Source organism: Leopardus geoffroyi, chromosome B1 (assembly GCF_018350155.1).
Source record: "Leopardus geoffroyi isolate Oge1 chromosome B1, O.geoffroyi_Oge1_pat1.0, whole genome shotgun sequence".
In the NCBI taxonomy this organism is placed as follows: domain Eukaryota; kingdom Metazoa; phylum Chordata; class Mammalia; order Carnivora; family Felidae; genus Leopardus; species Leopardus geoffroyi.
Window position 1 is genome coordinate 185,295,162 of NC_059327.1, and position 18,575 is coordinate 185,313,736.

The 18,575-nt window shown below is 41.6% G+C and overlaps 1 protein-coding gene across 3 annotated transcripts in view; it reads right to left on the minus strand.

Annotated features, from left to right (window-relative positions):
• Positions 1–15,996: 15,996 nt before the first annotated feature.
• Positions 15,997–18,575, minus strand: part of PI4K2B (phosphatidylinositol 4-kinase type 2 beta) — a 33,330-nt gene continuing 30,751 nt past the window's right edge. For 2 of the 3 annotated variants that reach the window (XR_006711537.1, XR_006711538.1), the window contains exons 10-11: positions 18,169–18,450; positions 15,997–17,179 (exon numbers count right to left, since the gene is read on the minus strand). Coding sequence is in view for 1 of the 3 variants with exons in the window: in XM_045474361.1 (XP_045330317.1) it covers positions 18,277–18,450 (174 nt within the window). In the remaining 2 variants the exon portion in view is untranslated. The remainder of the gene's footprint in view (positions 17,180–18,168; positions 18,451–18,575) is intronic. The other variant, XM_045474361.1, reaches the window with a different exon arrangement.

The window sequence follows — 18,575 nt, forward strand, 5'->3', positions numbered from 1 at the left end:
TCAAAAATGTGATTTGTGGGATGCCAGGGGGGCTCAGTGGGCTAAACTTCCGGCTTCGGCTCAGGTCATGATCTCCAGTTCGTGCGTTCGAGCCCTGTGTGGGGCTCTGTGCTGACAGCTCAGATTCTGTGTCTCCCTCTCTCTGTGCCCCTCCCCCACTTGTGCTCTGTCTCTCTCTCTCTCAAAAATAAATAAATACTAAAAAAAAAACATTTTTTTTAATGTGATTTGTAACTAAAATTATATACACTGTATACTCTCCGGGTTACGATGCTTCTCACTTAAAAAAAGGGAAAGATTGGGGCGCCTGGGTGGCGCAGTCGGTTAAGCGTCCGACTTCAGCCAGGTCACGATCTCGCGGTCAGTGAGTTCGAGCCCCGCGTCGGGCTCTGGGCTGATGGCCCAGAGCCTGGAGCCTGCTTCCGATTCTGTGTCTCCCTCTCTCTGACCCTCCCCCGTTCATGCTCTGTCTCTCTCTGTCTCAAAAATAAAAAAAAAAAAAAAAAAAGGGAAAGATTGAACTTGGATGATAACTTTCAAAACATCCCACAAATGGGCCTGGTGCCTTCAATATGTAAACATTTCATCCATCTACCAATTCGCAGGAATTATTGTTGTATTCCTTTTGCACAGGAGGCAGTAGGGTCAGGGGTCAGACCATGCAGGTGGGAGTGAGGAATGTTAGTCCTGGAGTCACATTGTCTGGGTTCTAATCTGGCTCCACTGCCTTTTAATTCAGGCAACCTTAACCTTGCTGTGCCTCAGTTTCTCGTTCTGTAACGGAGGGATGGCTAATAAGACTCTCGGGAGGATTAAAGGAGAGAATCCTTGTAGGGCACTCACTGGAGTGCCTGGGATGTAATGAACAATTAGTAAAGCTGTTATTCTAATGGCTCCGGATGAGAGCTGAGGCGGGGTTTGAACCAAGGTCTGTGGGAGCCCAGTGCTCACGCTCCTTCCGCAGTCTCGGTTTCAGGGGGGTGGAGCCTGCCGCCTGCTCTTCTCCTCTGTTCCCTCTTACCCCTGTTCCCTCTTACCCGTTTGCTCATGGGCGCCTGTTCCTCCGTCAGCAATGCTTAGACATCACCTCCTCCAAGGAGCTCCCAAGATTAGGTTAGATGCTCTTCTTACGTGTTCCTGTAGCAGCTCGAATGCACGTCAGTGGTTTGTTGTTGTTGTTGCTGTTGCTTTAATTTTTTTTCAGTGTTTATTTATTTTTGCAAGACAGACAGAACATGAGCGGGGGAGGGGCAGAGAGAGAGGGAGACACAGACTCTGAAGCAGGCTCCAGGCTCCGAGCTGTCAGCACGGAGCCCGAGTTAGGGCTCAAACCCGTCAACTGTGAGATCATGACCTGAGCTGAAGTCAGACACTTAATCGAGTGAGCCACCCAGGTGCCCCATATAATTCTTATACCCATAGTGCTGATGTGTAACAGACATTTAATACGTATTTACTGATTAAATGACAACTAAAATCAGACTCAGAAAATCTGAGACTATTTGCACTGGAAGGGACCACTGAGTCACCTCAGCTGGTGATTCCAGTAAGGGCCAAACCACCTTCCAGGGAGCATTTTGGAAATGGGCAGAGGTGTCTTCGGTTGTCACAGGGTTTTGAGGGGCCCTGTTGGAATGTGGAGGGTAGGAGTTAGAGGCCAAATAGCCTGTAACAGAACAGTCCTGTGCAATGAAGAATTAATTGCAAAAGGAATTAATTGCACTAAAGGTCGCACAGCTTTTTTTGAGTCCAGAAAGTCGCTTATGTGGGCGAATAATCTATTTATACTTATTTGAACCCAGACTCTTTGATTTACACAAACACAAAGTGTTTGCGTAGAATTTTAAAATACCTGAATGTGCCAGGAGTGCACTGCTGTGTATACCAAGGGGAAACTATACTTTGCTTTGTCCAGAAGGAAAAGCAGGAATGGAGCACCATTGTGGGAAACCCACATGACCTATAGCAACGTGGCCCATGTTATCTGAGTCCCCCAAACAACCCATCTGTATCTGCCTTTATAGCCGTCACAGTCGTCCTGGTTGTATCTGTCGGCAATTTGTGGCGAGCAAGCCAGTCCAGAAAAACGTGGCTTAAAATAGCATTCTCCCCCATGCATCTTGGGTGAGCAGGGGCTGTGGGGGGGGGGGGTGTTGACTGATCTAGGCTGGGCTCAGCTGGGCGGTTCTGCTCCAAACTTGGTCAGGTGGGCTGGGTCGTCTGCATGCGTCTCACCAGGGAGCCAGGCTGCAGGACGGCAGGTGGCTGGGAGAATCTCACCTCACGATAATGGCAGGGGTGCAAGGGGCCAAGCCCCCCCTGCACAGCACACTTCAAGCCTTATTTCAGTCTAGTCTGCTGTTATTCCACTCGGCCAAAGCGGGCTACATTGGCGAGTCCAACATCGAGGAGTGAAAAGTAAGAGTACTCGCCTCTCCCACAGAGGCGCAGGGATAGAGTGATTTTTTTTTTAATTTTTTTAACGTTTATTTATTTTTGAGACAGAGAGAGACAGAGCATGAACGGGGGAGGGTCAGAGAGAGGGAGACACAGAATCGGAAACAGGCTCCAGGCTCTGAGCTGTCAGCACAGAGCCCGACACGGGGCTTGAACTCACGGACCGCGAGATCATGACCTGAGCCGAAGTCAGCTGCTTAACCGACTGAGCCACCCAGGTGCCCCTAGAGTGAATATTTTTGAGCCACCTTAGTAGTGATTCTACATGAATCTCCTAGTTTAGCTCTGATTTCAAAACGTCCTGTATACATAAAAAATTCAGGGCCCTGGGTGGCTCAGCCTGATTTCAATTCAGGTCATGTTCTCAAGGTTTGTGGATTCAAGTCCCGCATCGGGCTCTGTGCTGACAGCTCAGAGCCTGGAGCCTGTTTCGTATTCTGTGTCTCCCTCTCTCTCTGCTCCTCCCCCGTTCATGCTCTGTCTCTCTCTGTCTCTCAAAAATAAATTAAAAAGTTAAAAAAAAATTTTAAACCTGTTTGGGATTTTCTCTCCCTCTCTCTCTCTCTCTCTCTCTCTCTGCCCCTCCCCCACTCACACGCACGTGGACACTCTCTCCCTTTCTCAAAATAAATGAACTTAAAAAAAAATTAGGCATTTAGGTAGATTATATTATCTATGAATTTCATTTTAAGAGAGTCAAGGGGGTCCACAAAGCATTTTTTACAGAAAGAGGACAAAGGGTAAAGTTTAGGACCACAGAGGTCTTGCAATATAGCGCACCCTGGGGAGGGGCAGGTAGTACAACTGAGTCACAAAGACCTTCCTTTGAATCCTGCTCCACCATTTACAAGTTAATTATGTAAGTTCAGGCCAGCTGTTTAACATCTCTGAGCCTTTCTCGGGTGTGCTATGGGGATAATAATACACGTGTCTTCTGGCTTGCGGGAAGAATGGCATGAGATCACGTGTGACATTCAGGATCCTGGCGGGAAACAGATGACTCGCTCACGTGGGGAATTTGAGGGGCGTTTCATAAGGGGACTGCTCACCAGCTTGTGGGCAGGGTTAAGTTCGGCTACCCGGGGAATGTGCCTTCTCTTAGAGCCATTAACAGCAGGGGAGACGTGGAATTGACTTTGGAGTGATGGCGGTCTGGAGCTGATGGTGAACAAGGAATTCCTGAGATGTCTTTGCCACAAAAAGATGATTTTATTAAAGCATGGGGACAGGATCTTGGGCAGAAAGAGTTGCAATGGAGTTCTAAGGAGTGACTGGTTATATTCTATGGAGTTGGGGCAGGTAAAGGCAAAAGGAAGGCCTCCAAAAGGACTTTCATACCCAAAGGGGGACTCCTAAGGTACTGGGGGCCTAGCTATTGTCAGCTAAGGTTGTTTTTCCTCTAGTAAAGCATTAGCATTAGGACAGTAGAGGTCCTGGAGGAATATTCTACGCTGTATTGGCCTCAAGTATCTGTCAATGGGCTGCAGGTTATAAGGAAATTTAATTTTACCTGCCATTTCCTGCTTGCCTTTGTTCCCCACGTCACTATGGAAGGGAGGGTGGTGTTAGGGCTCCAGGAAACTGAGTCTATGGGTTTCTGGAGGTTGGGCTATTGATAAGATTGCCTTTTTTTTTTTTTTTTGTAATTTACTAAGACATTTCTAAACTGATGGAGACTCTGTCTGCATGACTATGATCTCCATCAGTTAGTCATTGGTTTTCTCCTCTTAGCTTTAGGACAGCCAGGAATGCCTGAGGAATGTCACCCAGATTCCACCTGTGGTGCTTTGAGGGGGGCGGTGGGGAGTTGCTAGCTTGTGCTTTGCATCCAGCTTGCCTTTGGCTGCCTCCTCAGAAGGAGCAGCCCTACCAGACTCATGGCCTTCAGCAGAGGGCCTCAGTCAACCACGACAAGCCCACAGGGAAGAAGCTGAAGGGATGAAAACCCCTACCTCACGCTCCTCCTTTGGACCTCAGATCTTTCATCTGTCAGTGTCTCCTATCGGCCAAAAACAACCAGAGACGAGATGTGGACTGCGTGTTGATGGCGTCCATGTAGGTCAGTCTCCCGGAGCATAGAGCAGGGTGGGGCGGGGAGGACTGGAAAGTAGGTCTGGATGGGCAACGAGAAGATGGCCAACACAGCATGAATAACACTCAACACCGCACATGGCAAAAGTAAGAATGCTATAAGCGGTAGTACTGATGGGGGGAGTGCTGAGGGCATAAGGTGGGCTGAGGACAAAGTACAAGCTACACCACCCCCCCCCCTCCAGGTGGGTATGTGTGGTAGTCCTTGGACACTCCCGCCTACTCAAAACCAGGAAAGGACAGAAAACAAATGGTTAACTGATAGAGATCACAGTCATACAGGACATGGGTCTCCTGTGTGTGAAATTACAAGAAAAAGGCGATCTTATCAATAGCCTAACCTCCAGAAACTCATAGACTGAGTTTCCTGGAGCCTCAGCATCACCCTCCCCTCCACAGTGATGTGGGGGAACAAAGACAGGAAGGAAATGGCAGATTAAATTAAATTTCCTTATAACCTGCAGCCCATTGACAGATACTTGAGGCTGGCAGAGTGAAACATTTCTCCAGGAACTCCCTACTGTCTTAATGTTAATGCTTTGCTAGAGGGAAAAAGAACCTTAGTTCCACAGTATCTTGGCCTGCAATCATCTGTGAGTCTTTAGCATATGAAAATCGCTTTGGAAACTTCCCTTTTGACTTTCCCTCCCCCAGCCCCATAGTATATAACGAGCCACTCTTCACAGCCCCAGTGCAGCTCTTTCTGCCCTCGGGTCTTGTCCCCATGCTTTAAAAAATCACCTTCGTGCACGAAAGACATCTTCAAGAATTGTTTCTTGGCCATCAGCTCCAAACCCCACCATCACCCCAAAACCTCATCAGTGCTGTTAAATAAGTTAACACACACACATATGCACACGGGAAACTCAAATAACTTCCCCAAATGATGAATAGAACCTCCACTAGAATCTAGTTGACCTTGAAGGGAAGGAAAAAAGTCTTTTCCCCTAACCATCTTGGGTTTTCTGGCTGAGGCCCCATAAATTAGACTAACAAAAGACAAATTAACAGGAGAAAAAAACCAGCAGAAGTTCATTAACACCCGCATCCAGTTCACGAGAGAGAGACACACACACACACACACACACACACACACACACACACACACACCCTGGAGCTTAGAGATCAGTATCTCAAAGGAGTGATTAAAACTTGGGCTTGTACAGCATCTTGACAAAAATGTTTTTAGAGACCTGACAAGACAAAGGAAAGGACTTTGAGTTTCCAGGGGCACCAAACCGTGGGAAGGCAAAGATATGGGGAAACTGGTGGTTTAGAAGGACCTAGAATTTTCTGCAGTGATTAACCTCTGTCCTTGTAGGGGTGTGTGTGGTGGTGGGGGGGGCATCTTTACATATTATGTCCTGCTTTTAGGCAAATATAGGGGGAAGGCAAAGGGCTTTTCTTATATCTGCTTTTTCTCAATTACCTTCAGCTCAAAATCATCCTTATGCCCAAGTGCTGTATTTGGGAGTGGCATATTCTGCTACCTTTCAACCTCTTCAGTCAGAGTCGAAGGCTTTTTCGACTGCATTCTTCCACAAAACATGCCAACTTTCTGCATCAACACTGACAAATTGCCCTGAGCCAAAGATTCTCGAAACTTAAAGACAGTAATATTTGCCCTCAAAACATATTAAGGGGGATGCTGTCCAGGCAAATAAACCGCATTTAAGCTAGAGATTCAGGGAATCAGGCATTTCCAACTCCTCACACACAGCATTGGATAGCAAGTGAGGCTGGGTGTTCGCTTGCTTAGAAACTAGGCTGGGGCAGTGGTGACCTTGGTTTAAACCAGCACCTTGGTTTAAATGCAGTTCCCGATTACCTTTAAGTAGCTCACGTTAAAACAAACACTTGAAGGGTAGAATAGCTTCCTGGATTGGTCCCCAAGCCACGCTGAGATAAAAGGCAGTCTTATTTGTCCTGACAGGCACTCAGGCAGAAACGTCTCTGAAGCTGGTTAAGGCAGTTCCTCTGCAGCCCTGGGATCAGCCCTAAATGTTTATACAACTCTCTGACTCTTGGGAAAGGCAAGGCCACCTGATTGTTCTGCTGTTTCTGTGAGCCTCAATAGTTTCAGAAGACTGAACTGTCAGGTGGGAATTTTGTAAGCAGAACAGCCAGGGTTCTTGGAGTCAAAAGAAAAATTAACACATCTCTTTGTATACAGAGTAGATTAGCAGCTTCTTTTTTGACTTCACATGCTTTCAATTTCAAGGACTAAAAAAAAAAAGAAAAGAAAAAAAACCCCCAAAAACCCACAGGCACAGGCACCAGCCATCTCTGCTCTGCCAGTTCACACTTCCCTGGCTGGAGCTGGGTGTCAGGATTCTGAACAAACACCTTTTGAAACGTCACTTAGTTTCCCAGAGGATCAGATTTGGATAAATCTCTTTTTTACCCAGTGACCTCAGGTGCCTTTTCCTCTCAATCCCCTGTCAACCCCATATGCCACACAACAGAGAACTTTAAGATAGTCTTTTGATTCCAAATCTGTCACCATGCTCCAGGCAAGATGTTGTCAAATCCAGAAATTTGCATGTGCACATACTCTCTTTATGTAATAATCCAAACCCATAAGCGTGCATGTAGCCTTATCTCCTCATCTAAAACCAAAAGTCCAAAAATGTCATTAATACACACAGACAGGAGCTCCTGGATGGCTCAGGTCGTTGAACATTCGACTCTTGATTTCAACTCAGGTCATAATCTGAGGCTCATGGGATCAAGCCCTATGTCAGGCTCCACACATAGTGTGGAGCCTGCTTGAGATTCCTCTCTCTCTCTCTCTCTCACTCTCTCACTCTTGCTCTCCCTCTGGCCCTTTCCCCTGCTCATGTTCTCTCTCTAAAATAAAAAAAAAAAACAAACATATATTTAATAAAAAAAAATACAGACAGTTGCTCAGATAGAAACCCAATCAATAACCACCAGAATTTGTACCACACTTTTCACATAATATATCTAATTTGTTCTTGTTAGAAACCTCTGAAGTTATCATTAACTTGTATATTTTACATATGGAGAGAAAGCTGGTTTGCAAGATCTGTCCAACGACACAGAGCTGATAAGGGGCAGAACCAGGACTAAAGTATCAGTCTATCCCAATTCAAAATTCTTAGTCAAAAGAGAATTGTGGCATGCTTTCCATTTATTAAAGATAAGCAACGTTAGAACATAAGTAAGTTTACAGTATTTTGAAATGACAAAAGTCAAATCTATTGCATTACTTGGTGTTTGAATAAAAATCTTTAAGCTTCAGGATTTATTTTCTCAAAGAACTCTTTACATGGAGTCTGAAACAGGTTAAAACTTACTGAATAAAATGATGCTGATTAATAATACAGTTTGCTTAAAAAATAATTCATTTTTGTTATACATCTTTCACTGTTTGATCCATGAGCCCACTTAATATTTAGGGATCTTCATATGAAAAGCACTGAATAATAGCAAAATAGCTCACAGCAAAGAATGAAAGCTCGTAGAATTGACATACAGCTTTGTCGTAAGTTATGAATTTTATTCTCGAGATTTTAGGCTTAACTAGTATCCTTCATGACAATATTCTTTTAATATTGTGACCAACTAGTACATTTGCTTGTGATGAAACCCAGCTCATCACCCCTCATCATCATCACCATCATCATTATCCAAAAATAGAGCTAAGAAAAACTCACTGATAAAGAAGATGGGACAAGAATTAAGTTTTCAAAGAAATGGTGAGGGACATCTAACTACCCTGTACATAGACAAGTATATTTTTCAATTTGTGAATGGAGTTCCTACTGCCACAGCTCTCTGGCTCCTTTGGGACTTTCTCCCCTACTATGATGAATTCTTCAATGAAAATGAAATATCTTTTAGTAACTCTTTTATTTTTAATTTTTTTTAATTTACATCCAAATTAGTTAGCATATAGTGCAATAATGATTTCAGGAATAGATTCCTTAGTGCCCCTTACCCACTTAGCCCATCCCCCCTCCCACAACCCCTTCAGTAACCCTCAGTTTGTCCTCCATATTTATGAGTCTCTTCTGTTCTGTCCTCCTCCCTGTTTTTATATTATTTTTGTTTCCCTTCCCTTATGTTCATCTGTTTTGTCTCTTCAAGTCCTCATATGAGTGAAGTCATATGATTTTTGTCTTTCTCTGGCTAATTTCACTTAGCATAATACCCTCCAGTTCCATCCACGTAGTTGCAAATGGCAAGATTTCATTCTTTTTGATTGCCGAGTAATACTCCATTGAATATATATACCACATCTTCTTTATCCATTCGTCCATCAATGGACATTTGGGCTCTTTCCATACTCTGGCTACTGTTGATAGTGCTGCTATAAACATGGGGGTGCATGTGTCCCTTTGAAACAGCACACCTGTATCCCATGGATAAATGCCTAGTAGTATAATTGCTGGGTCGTAGGGTAGTTCTATTTTTAGTTTTTTGAGGAACCTCCATACTGTTTTCCAGAGTGGCTGCACCAGCTTGCATTCCCATATGTAACTCTCGATGTAAATGCAGTATGAAGTGTGCAGGATCATCTCTGAAATATTCTTGTCAAAAATGTTTAGCCCGAACTTAGTCAAGCTTTGAGATCTCACTTCCAGTTCATAGAAAATATAAGGAATAGAAGATCAAGCTGAACACTAAGAAGAAATAATTAGACAAATTCAGAATATGGAGGAAATTCCAAAAGTAACCACCATGGGGAAAATGAAGGAACTGTTCCAGATTGGAAGATGGAACAGACGGATGTAATGAATAAAACTTGATTGGATCCCAACTCAAGGAAATCTAGCTTATAAAATATGTATTTGGCAAATAATCGAAGATATTTGACTACTGTCGATATAATAGATAATAGACACTTCTGTTGATTTTCTTCAGAGAGATGATGTTGTGGTAAATAGAATGACCGTACTCTCTCCTTAAATATGGTCTCTCCACATAACTAGCGTGGTCTTCCTCATAGCGTGGTGGACTCTGGGGAGTTGGACGATTTATGTGAGTAACTTCCGGGGGGAGAGGGAAGGCTCCTAGGTTCTTAAAGACAAAGCTCCAAATTGGCATAGCTTCACTTTCACTACATTCTGATGTTCCAAGCAAATTGCCAGACCAGCTCAGATTGAAAAGGAGAGGCAGTCTGCACTTCCTGATGGGTGGAATAACACACGCTTACAAAGTGGGAAGGAACTAACGACCGCCATCTTTGAAGACTATCTACTCTCCACCTCCAAAAAAAACAGATTAAATATCTCAAGTGGTGGAATGAAAGCCACACCCTCCACAATCCAAGAGAAATCTAGACATTGAAAACATGCCTCCTTTATAAATAAAAAATTCATTGAGAAGCTCAAACCAAAGGCAGTCAAGCATTTAGTCTACAAAGCATTTCTTTTCTCTCCCTTGTGTGCAAGTCTAAGGAGCAAATGCAGAAAAGGACAGAGGTAAGACACACAAAGATTAGGATATTATTCCCTCGAAAATATTTTATTTTAGCCCTATTCCCGTTTTCAGGTTTTCTTTCCCGCTCTGAGCAGTACTTGAAGAGTGAATCCAATTGAAACAGTTGAAAATGTATTTTACTGATTTTTGTCTTCCTTCTATCTTTGAGAGAATTTGACATACTGAGTACCCAACAAATGTATGTTGAATTCACTGAATGATTTATATTTATCATACAAACCGTTATGCATCTAGGAGTTAGGGTTTTAGGAAATTAAAAAGAGCTAAAGAAATCCGTGTATTTGCCACAACTGAGAAATGAGCTGTTCTGGTTCACAACTATGTAGAACAGAACCATGAGCCCAGCAGTAAGCAAGAACTTTATCTCCGCAGTCAAAAATAATTACTAATGGGGGAGCAGAGTGGCTCAGTCAGTTGAGTGTCTGACTTTGGCTCCGGTCATGATCCCCCAGCTCACGGGTTCGAGCCCCGCATTGGGCTTTGTGCTGACACCTTGGAACCTGGAGCCTGCTTTGGATTCTGTGTCTCCTTCTCTGCCCCTTCCCTGCTCATGCTCTCTCTTTTTCAAAAATAAGTAAATATTTTTAAAAAATAAAAAAATAATTATAAATCCCGTTGAAAAATTCTACACTTATTAAGAAGCGCTTTCAGGGGCGCCTGGGTGGCGCAGTCGGTTGAGCGTCCGACTTCAGCCAGGTCAGGATCTCGCGGTCTGTGAGTTCGAGCCCCGCGTCGGGCTCTGGGCGATGGCTCAGAGCCTGGAGCCTGTTTCCGATTCTGTGTCTCCCTCTCTCTCTGGCCCTCCCCCGTTCATGCTCTCTCTCTGTCCCCAAAATAAATAAACCTTGAAAAAAAAAAATTTTTAAAAAAAAGAAGCGCTTTCAGATGTCGCTTCAGAAAATATTCACGATGACCTTAGTCTTCCATTAGGCATATGACGACGGAGGTGGCTGGGACTGCAGAAATGGCTGCGATGGATGCTGATCCTGACCACATTATGAGGAACCAATGCAGATGTAGATGCTTGCAAGTTTTTTTACTTTGGGTAGTGGGAGGTACTGAACTGTGTCCCTCCCAAATTCATATTCAGAAGTTCTAACCCCCCAGTGTGACTATATTTGGAAACAGAGACTTTAAAGAGGTAAGTAAGGCTTAATGAGGTCATATGGGCGAACCTCAACGAATAGGGTTGCCTGTCCTTAGAAGAAGAAGAAACACCAGGGTGAGTGCACAGAGAAAAGGCCATGTGAGGACATGGTGAGAAGGTGGCTTTCTGTAAACGAGAGACATACCTCACCAGAAACCAATCCTGCCAGCACCTTTATCTTGGTCTCCCAGCTCCCAGAACTGTGAGAAAATAAATTTCTGCTGGTTAAGTCACTCAGTCTGTGGTATTTTGTCATGGTAGCCGTTGTACGCTAATAAAGGCTGGCAAACAGAGCATTCATATAAATATGCTCCCATAAAAGCTTATTTGAAAAAATGAGATAATTGAAACATACAGAAAACAGCAGAGAATTAAATATATACACACATACATATATATATACACATATGTATACACACATATACATACATGTATATATGTATGTATACATATATGTGCATACACATACACACATATGCGTATATATCTATATATGTATATGCATATACGTATAAATACATATATACATATATGTATATATATGTGTATACATATATACACACACACACTCATATATATATATATATATATATATATACACACACAATGTATACATCCAACCACTGATGTACCACTCAGATTTTAACAAATGTGGACAGCCTGTATTTGCTTCAGATCATTAAGAAATAAATTTTATATTTCAAGTGTGCTTGGTGCCCTTTAGATCTGCTTCCATATCCTCCTACCCCTCACAACTATTCTGAAGCTGGAGGCCGTTCCTGTCCACACTTTTTTGTACTTATATATATGCATGTGTCAAAAAGCAGCATATGGCACTGCTTTGTATTTTACCTAAATGACGCCTGTACATATTTTTCTTGCAACTTTACTTCTTTCCCTCAACATCGTCTTGAGGTTTATGTGCGCATTTTGATCCATGTAGTTACAGGTGAATTATTTCCACTGCTCTGTCGTTTTCCACTGTATGGGTGTGCCGCTGTTGACTTCTCCATTTTCCTGCTGACAGATACTTAGGGTGTTAGCAGGGTTTCAGAATTCTAAACACTACAGCCTAAACCAACCTTGCATGCGCGTCCTACCACAGAGTGCTTGCGTCTGCAATTTTACTAGCTATTGCCCTCCCAAATGATTGTGCCAATGGTTGGGCTTTTAATTTTTCCCAGATATGATAGATCTGAAACCTTTATTCATTGTTTATTGTTTTATGAAGAATAAGTTACACACAACGAGCGGTGCCATCCGATCTTTGACGAGCATATTAACCTGTGAAATCAGAACGATCATCCTGTTTCCCCGTGCTCCCATGCAATCCATCTCTCCCTCTGCCTCGACTCCCAAGGAAGCACTGGACTGTTTTAACAGTAGACTAATTTTCATTTTAGAAAATTTTATATAAATGGAATCATACAGTATGCTTTCTTTGTTTCTCGCTTCTTTCAGTTTAGTGCTATGATTTTGAAATTCATCCACAGTGCTGTGTGTAGCAGTAGGACGTTCCTTTTGTTGTATGGAGATTTTCTGCTTATCCGTTCACCCTTTGGTGAATTTAAGTTATTTGCAGTTTGGGGCATTACAAAAAAAGCCTGCTATGAACATTTCTATGTGGCGGTTTGCTTTCGTTTCTGTTGTAAGGACAAAGGCTGCATGGCATGATAGGTAGATGTTTAACTTTACTCAAGGTTTTTATTTGCATTTCCCTAATGGTAATGCTGACCACCTTTTCATGTGCTCATTGGCCATTCATAGATCTTCTTTGGTGAAGTGTCTGCTTAAATCTTTCGTTCACTTCCTAATTGGGTGACTTCTTATTCTTGAGTTGTGTAATCTCTTTATGTATTCTGGAATTCTGGATACAGTTCCTTTATCAGATACTTTTGCCAAATGTTTTCTCCCAATTTGTGGCCAGAAATTTCATTTTCTTAAGCATGTTTTAAAGAGTACAAGTTTTTTGAAGAGCAATTTCTCAATTTTGTGTGTGTGTGTGTGTGTGTGTGTGTGTTGTGCCGTTTCTGCTTTAAGAAATCTTTACAAATGCGGGGTTCACTAAGGTTTTCTCCAGTTTTCTTCCACAGGTTTTAGCTCTTTTCTTTAGGTCTACGTATGGGGCGAAGGTGAAGATTCACTTTGTGTGTGTGTGTGTGTGTGTGTGTGTGTGCATGTGCACGTGTGTCTAGTTACTGGCACCATTTGTTGAAATGACTATCTGTTTCTTTGAAATGCCTTGGCACTTTGGTTAAAAATCAGCTTACCATATGTATAAGGTTTATTTCTGGATTCTCTGTTCTGTTACATTGATCTATATGTCTATCTTTACACCAGTTATCACTGTCTTGAGTGCTGTACCTTTATAGTTTGGAGATCAGGTAGTGTAAGTCTTCCAACTTTGTTCTATTTGTCCAGAAGTTTTGGCCAATACATTTCTATATACATTTTAGAATTAGCTTGTTGAGTTTTACAAAAATTTCAGATGGGATCTGGATTGTGATTGTGTTGAATCCATAGGTAAATTTGGGAGCACTGACATCTTAATATTATCAATACCTCACCATGGTATAGACCACCATTTACTTAAATCTTTCATTTTTCTCAATACTCCCCTACAGTTTGGTGTAGAGATCTTGTACATCTTTGGTTGGACTTATGCCTAGGAATCTGAAATTTTGCTGCTGTTGTAAATGGTATCTTTTTTACATTTTCTTTTTTAAACTATGTTGCTGGTGCATAAACCTTGCAATACTGGTTCTAATAGTTCTCTGTACATGCTATTGAATTTTCTAATGCATAATGTCACTGAGTAAATAATGACAGTCTTATTTACTTTCTGATCCTCATACCTTTTGCCTCTTTCCTAGGCTTACCAGTGCAATATGGAGCGAGAATAGTGAAAGCAGGCATCCTTGTCACATAACCGATCTCAGAGGGAAGGTATAGAAGGCAGAATAGCCCCCAAAGATGCCCATGTCTTGGCTCTCCAAACCTTGCAGACGTGTTACACGGCCAAGGGGGGGTTAACGTTGCAGATGGAATTAAGGTTGTGTATCAACGGGCCTTAAAGTAGGGAGAAAACCTAAATTACCTGGGTGGACCCAGTCTAATCACAAGATTCCTTAAAGATGCAAGAGGGAGAAGGAGTCAGTATCACAACACGGTGATTTTAGCACAGTGAAACCTGTATCAGACTCCTAACCTGCAGAACTGTAGGATAACCGATCTGTGTTGTTTTTGTCACTAAAGTTTGTGGTAATTTATTACAGTGGCAATAGAACACTAATACAGATATTTGAGACTTTCCAACAGTATGATGTTTGCTGTAGGGTTTTTACGGATATGTTGTCTCTTTGTTTTGTATTCCTTCCAGTTTATTTCTGAAGTGTATTTTTAACTCTAGTATTTGCTCTGAGCTGTCGGCTCTCATTTTCTTTCCTCCTGTTGCTTGCCTATCGAATCTGAGATTTTCCAATGTTGATGTTTGATTGTTCTTCCTTAGCTTCTATCATTTCTTGAATTTCTTTCTTCTGTTACTTTTTAAAGAATATTAGATCACGGTTTTTTGCTGCTTTGTAAACATTATTGGGCATCTTCGTTTTCTGTGGGTGTATTATACAGGTTGTTATCCTGTTTTCTTAGAGGATAGTAGGATGTGGTTGTATGTAAATTGAGATGGATTTCCCTATATTTTTCTATTTCTGTGTAGGAGGTGAGGTGCGCCAGGACAGTTTCCTAGTTTTGGGGTCCTAGGGTTCTGTCCGCTGCAGTTACTAGGCAGTGGCTTTGCGTGTGCTGTTAGTGCTCTCTGAATTCGGTCCTGTTTGGTCCCCTCTTCCATCCATCCTTCCCTTGTCAATGCTCTACACCAACCACCTCCCCCAGGACAGGCCCACTAAGGGGTAAGAGCTACTTCTGATGACTCGAAGCCCACGTGGCCCCAGCACCCTCATACTTTTCTCTGCAGGCTCCTTCTACTAGCTGCCAACCACCGAATGCTGAACGGCCCTCTCTGCTTCCATTGTGGTTTTGGAGCCACCAGTGGGGATGGCCACATCGCGAGTCCCCCTTAGGTTGCTTCTGCTTGTTCCTCCAAAACTGTTGTTCCCACGTGATCGCACAGCTACTGATGGTGTTAGCTCCAACTGCTCAGATTCTGGGATTCACAGGGTTACTCTACCACCTAATTCAGGGAAGATGATGTCACTGTGTTTTTCTTTTGCTATAGGATAGCTCCTGGGGGTTCAGGGAGATTAAAAAACCATCTGCTGTCGCTACCATTGTGCTTCTTAAAACTGATTTTTTAATTTAAAATGATTTGCATTTTTCTATTTATATTTTAATGTCCAGGATAGGGCAGACTATGCTACAATAACACATAAATTCCAAACTTTACAAGCACTTCTTTCCTGCTCATGTAACAGCCCAGCTCAGTGGATGGGCTCTCCTGGTAGTTTTCCGAGTGGTGACGGACATGCCCTGGCCGCTTCCAATTGGCAAATTCCTTGTTTATATCCAAATGGGAAGAGAAGAGAGTGGTCAATCATGACCACTGCGTGTGAAGACAGGGAGTTTTATTGCCATTTTCAGAAGTCGCATATTATCACTTATCCCAACATCTCAGCACTCAGCCACACGGCCCCAAACTAACCACAACAGAGGCTTGGAAAGGTAGAGCAACATAAGAATCTTTGCCACAACTCTGCACCGTTGGCCAAGTGACCCTGGGAGAAAAGACAGACTATAAAACATTAAGACCCTGCCTATCTCTTTATGCATCTGTAAGAGAATTTCAGATGTCATGTGATCAAAGAACACTCACCATCTGTTTTTAATAAGGTTTTAATTCCATCAGTACAAAACTTTAAATAAAAAAAAACTTTGTGATTCTGATTGTTTTTACGTCTGCAAAAAACCTTCCGCTGGTTTTCCACAGCCTCCAATTGCTGGCAAATTTGGGGGAGAATAAGAAAGTATATAATTAAACAAAATTAAATCATCTCCAATTATAAAGGTTCCAGTTACACATGGCTTTTGGAATTTTAAAGAATTAAACTATACCACTAATACACAAGGGGGATGGTGGTTTAGCATCACTTATAAACATAAATGTGTTCACAAACATTCTAAATATCCAATATACATAGTTCAGAAGAACAGTGACCTTAAGACAATGATTTTTATTACCTTTAGTCTACCAAGCTTGACACTATAAATATACTCATTCAAAAAACACAATATTTAAATAAGAGTCAAGTTCATGAAAATTTACAAAATATAACCAATGTATTCTGACTTATGATCACATCTTAAATATTTCAGCTTTACTCTTCTAGCCTGGTCAGGCCATTTAAAAATATCTGCACACTATTTTTAACAAATTCAGGATATAAAACAGTAGGAATTTACTAAGTTTTCCCATTATAAAAATTAATATAGCAATTCTCAAAATATTGAAAAAACCGTTTTATGAAAGCAGTACCCACATCATAACAACTTATTTAAGAACACATCTTCAAAAGGCACATTTGAATTACTAGTATTTATCTCAAGATAGTAGTTGAGTTTTGAATTTCCAGTCAATTTCCCATGATCTCAGCGTTACGATCACGGAAGGCCGGGGTTGGAGGTAGGAGAACACAGGTGTCCAGTGAACTTTCCTTAAGGCAGCAGTGTTCTCACTTGCCACACCCATGGAGCCCAAGACAGGGAGGTGAGAGAAGGGGGGGGTCTGCACATCTGTCTTCTTTCCTAATCGAACCCTCAGAAAACACCTTTTACACGAAAATACTTAAGTAAAAAAAAAGAAAATCACAAGACAGAAAGCTAAAAAAAAAAAAAAAAAAAAAAAAAAAAAAGAGGCCTAGAGCACAAACTGCCAGTTTAGTTTAAGTGTTCCTTGTTTGGGGCCTGAAGAAGAGGATGAAGCTTCTGGTTCTTCAGAATCACATCTTCATACTGGGCTCGTCTCAAGTTACATCATCCGGGAGTTCATGGTGCTACAAAATCCTAGCATGTCAGACATACTGATTTTCAAAATCAAATCTAAATGACTTTATGGTTATCTCTGTCATGTTCCCCTTTAGCAAGGGCTGATATTCTACAGTTGACTGTAATTATATCAGCATCGGTAACCTCAATACCCTACAATACTATAATAACTACTGTTATTTTTAAGGACTTATGCCTTAGGACCCCAAAATGCAATCCAATATGCACTTTGAGGTATGGTTTACTTTTCAGTGAAGTTAATACTAACTGAAGCACTACACAGACTAAGATCAGTAATCTAAAGTACTAATTGACTACGTAATTGATTCCATGGAAGAAACAAAAGGGACTTTTAGTGCTATGGTGGAATTTCAAAATATTGGCGATCTACTTGAACTTCATATTATTCCTCTCCAGTCTCAGCTGAGTGCCTCCATTTTCTAAAAAGGGAGAGTATCTTTAGATTTTTCCCCTTACTTTAACAAAATAATTGACCAAAAATATTCTGAAGCACAGAAAATAAAATGGTCACCTGTTACTTAACCAAGATATAATTTTCCATTCCCTAACAATGGTCACTTTAGGGGCAATTACTCAAGTTCTAAAATAGCAGCTTTTTAAATTAAGGCAACATTATTCTTACCAGATTTTCTATTAACCACTCTACTGAAGTTCACAAGAGCAGTTTCACCCTTGAAGGCCTTTTATAATGTGAGAAGAGTGAAGACAACATCCTTCTCAGTGTTTATAAAGAATATAAAAAGTTATTCAAAGTCAACAAATACCTTATGTTTCTACTTGGAATTCTAAAGTAATTACAGTCATTTCAGAATGTGTAAACCATGAAATCACCTTTTAAACTAACAAAACAACATAAAATACAATTTTTCTACAAAAATACAATTCAGGAGATATACCACTTCTTCCCTGAAACAGAAATTTAATATTTGGACAAAAAAACTGTAAACTTTTGATTACATTCAAAAGATAACCTTTTAAAGACTTACATTATTTGAGCTTTTGGCAACTGGAGATCTTAACAGCAGATTCGCCCTGCGGTAATGTTCTAACAACATAATAATGCCAAATGTTTTTTTCTCTTACGCTTCCATCTGCTACCAGGAAGAGAAAAATGGCTTCCTGCAGTGGACGGTCTGGGTGAATGAACTGCTGAGGTGGACAATGCGGCCCTGATTTCTACCTTGACTGCGTTCCACAATCACACAAGGCATTTGTACCAACTGGACAGGACTCTTCCCATCTTTCAATGCCTGAGTAAGATTTAAGATCTGTGGAAAAAAGAGAGATTTTCACCAGTTCAAATAAGATAAAAACCTTCATTCAGTTCACTGAATAATGGCTATTTTAACCATTTATTCATAACTACAATCTTTATGTCATCCACTTCTGCCCA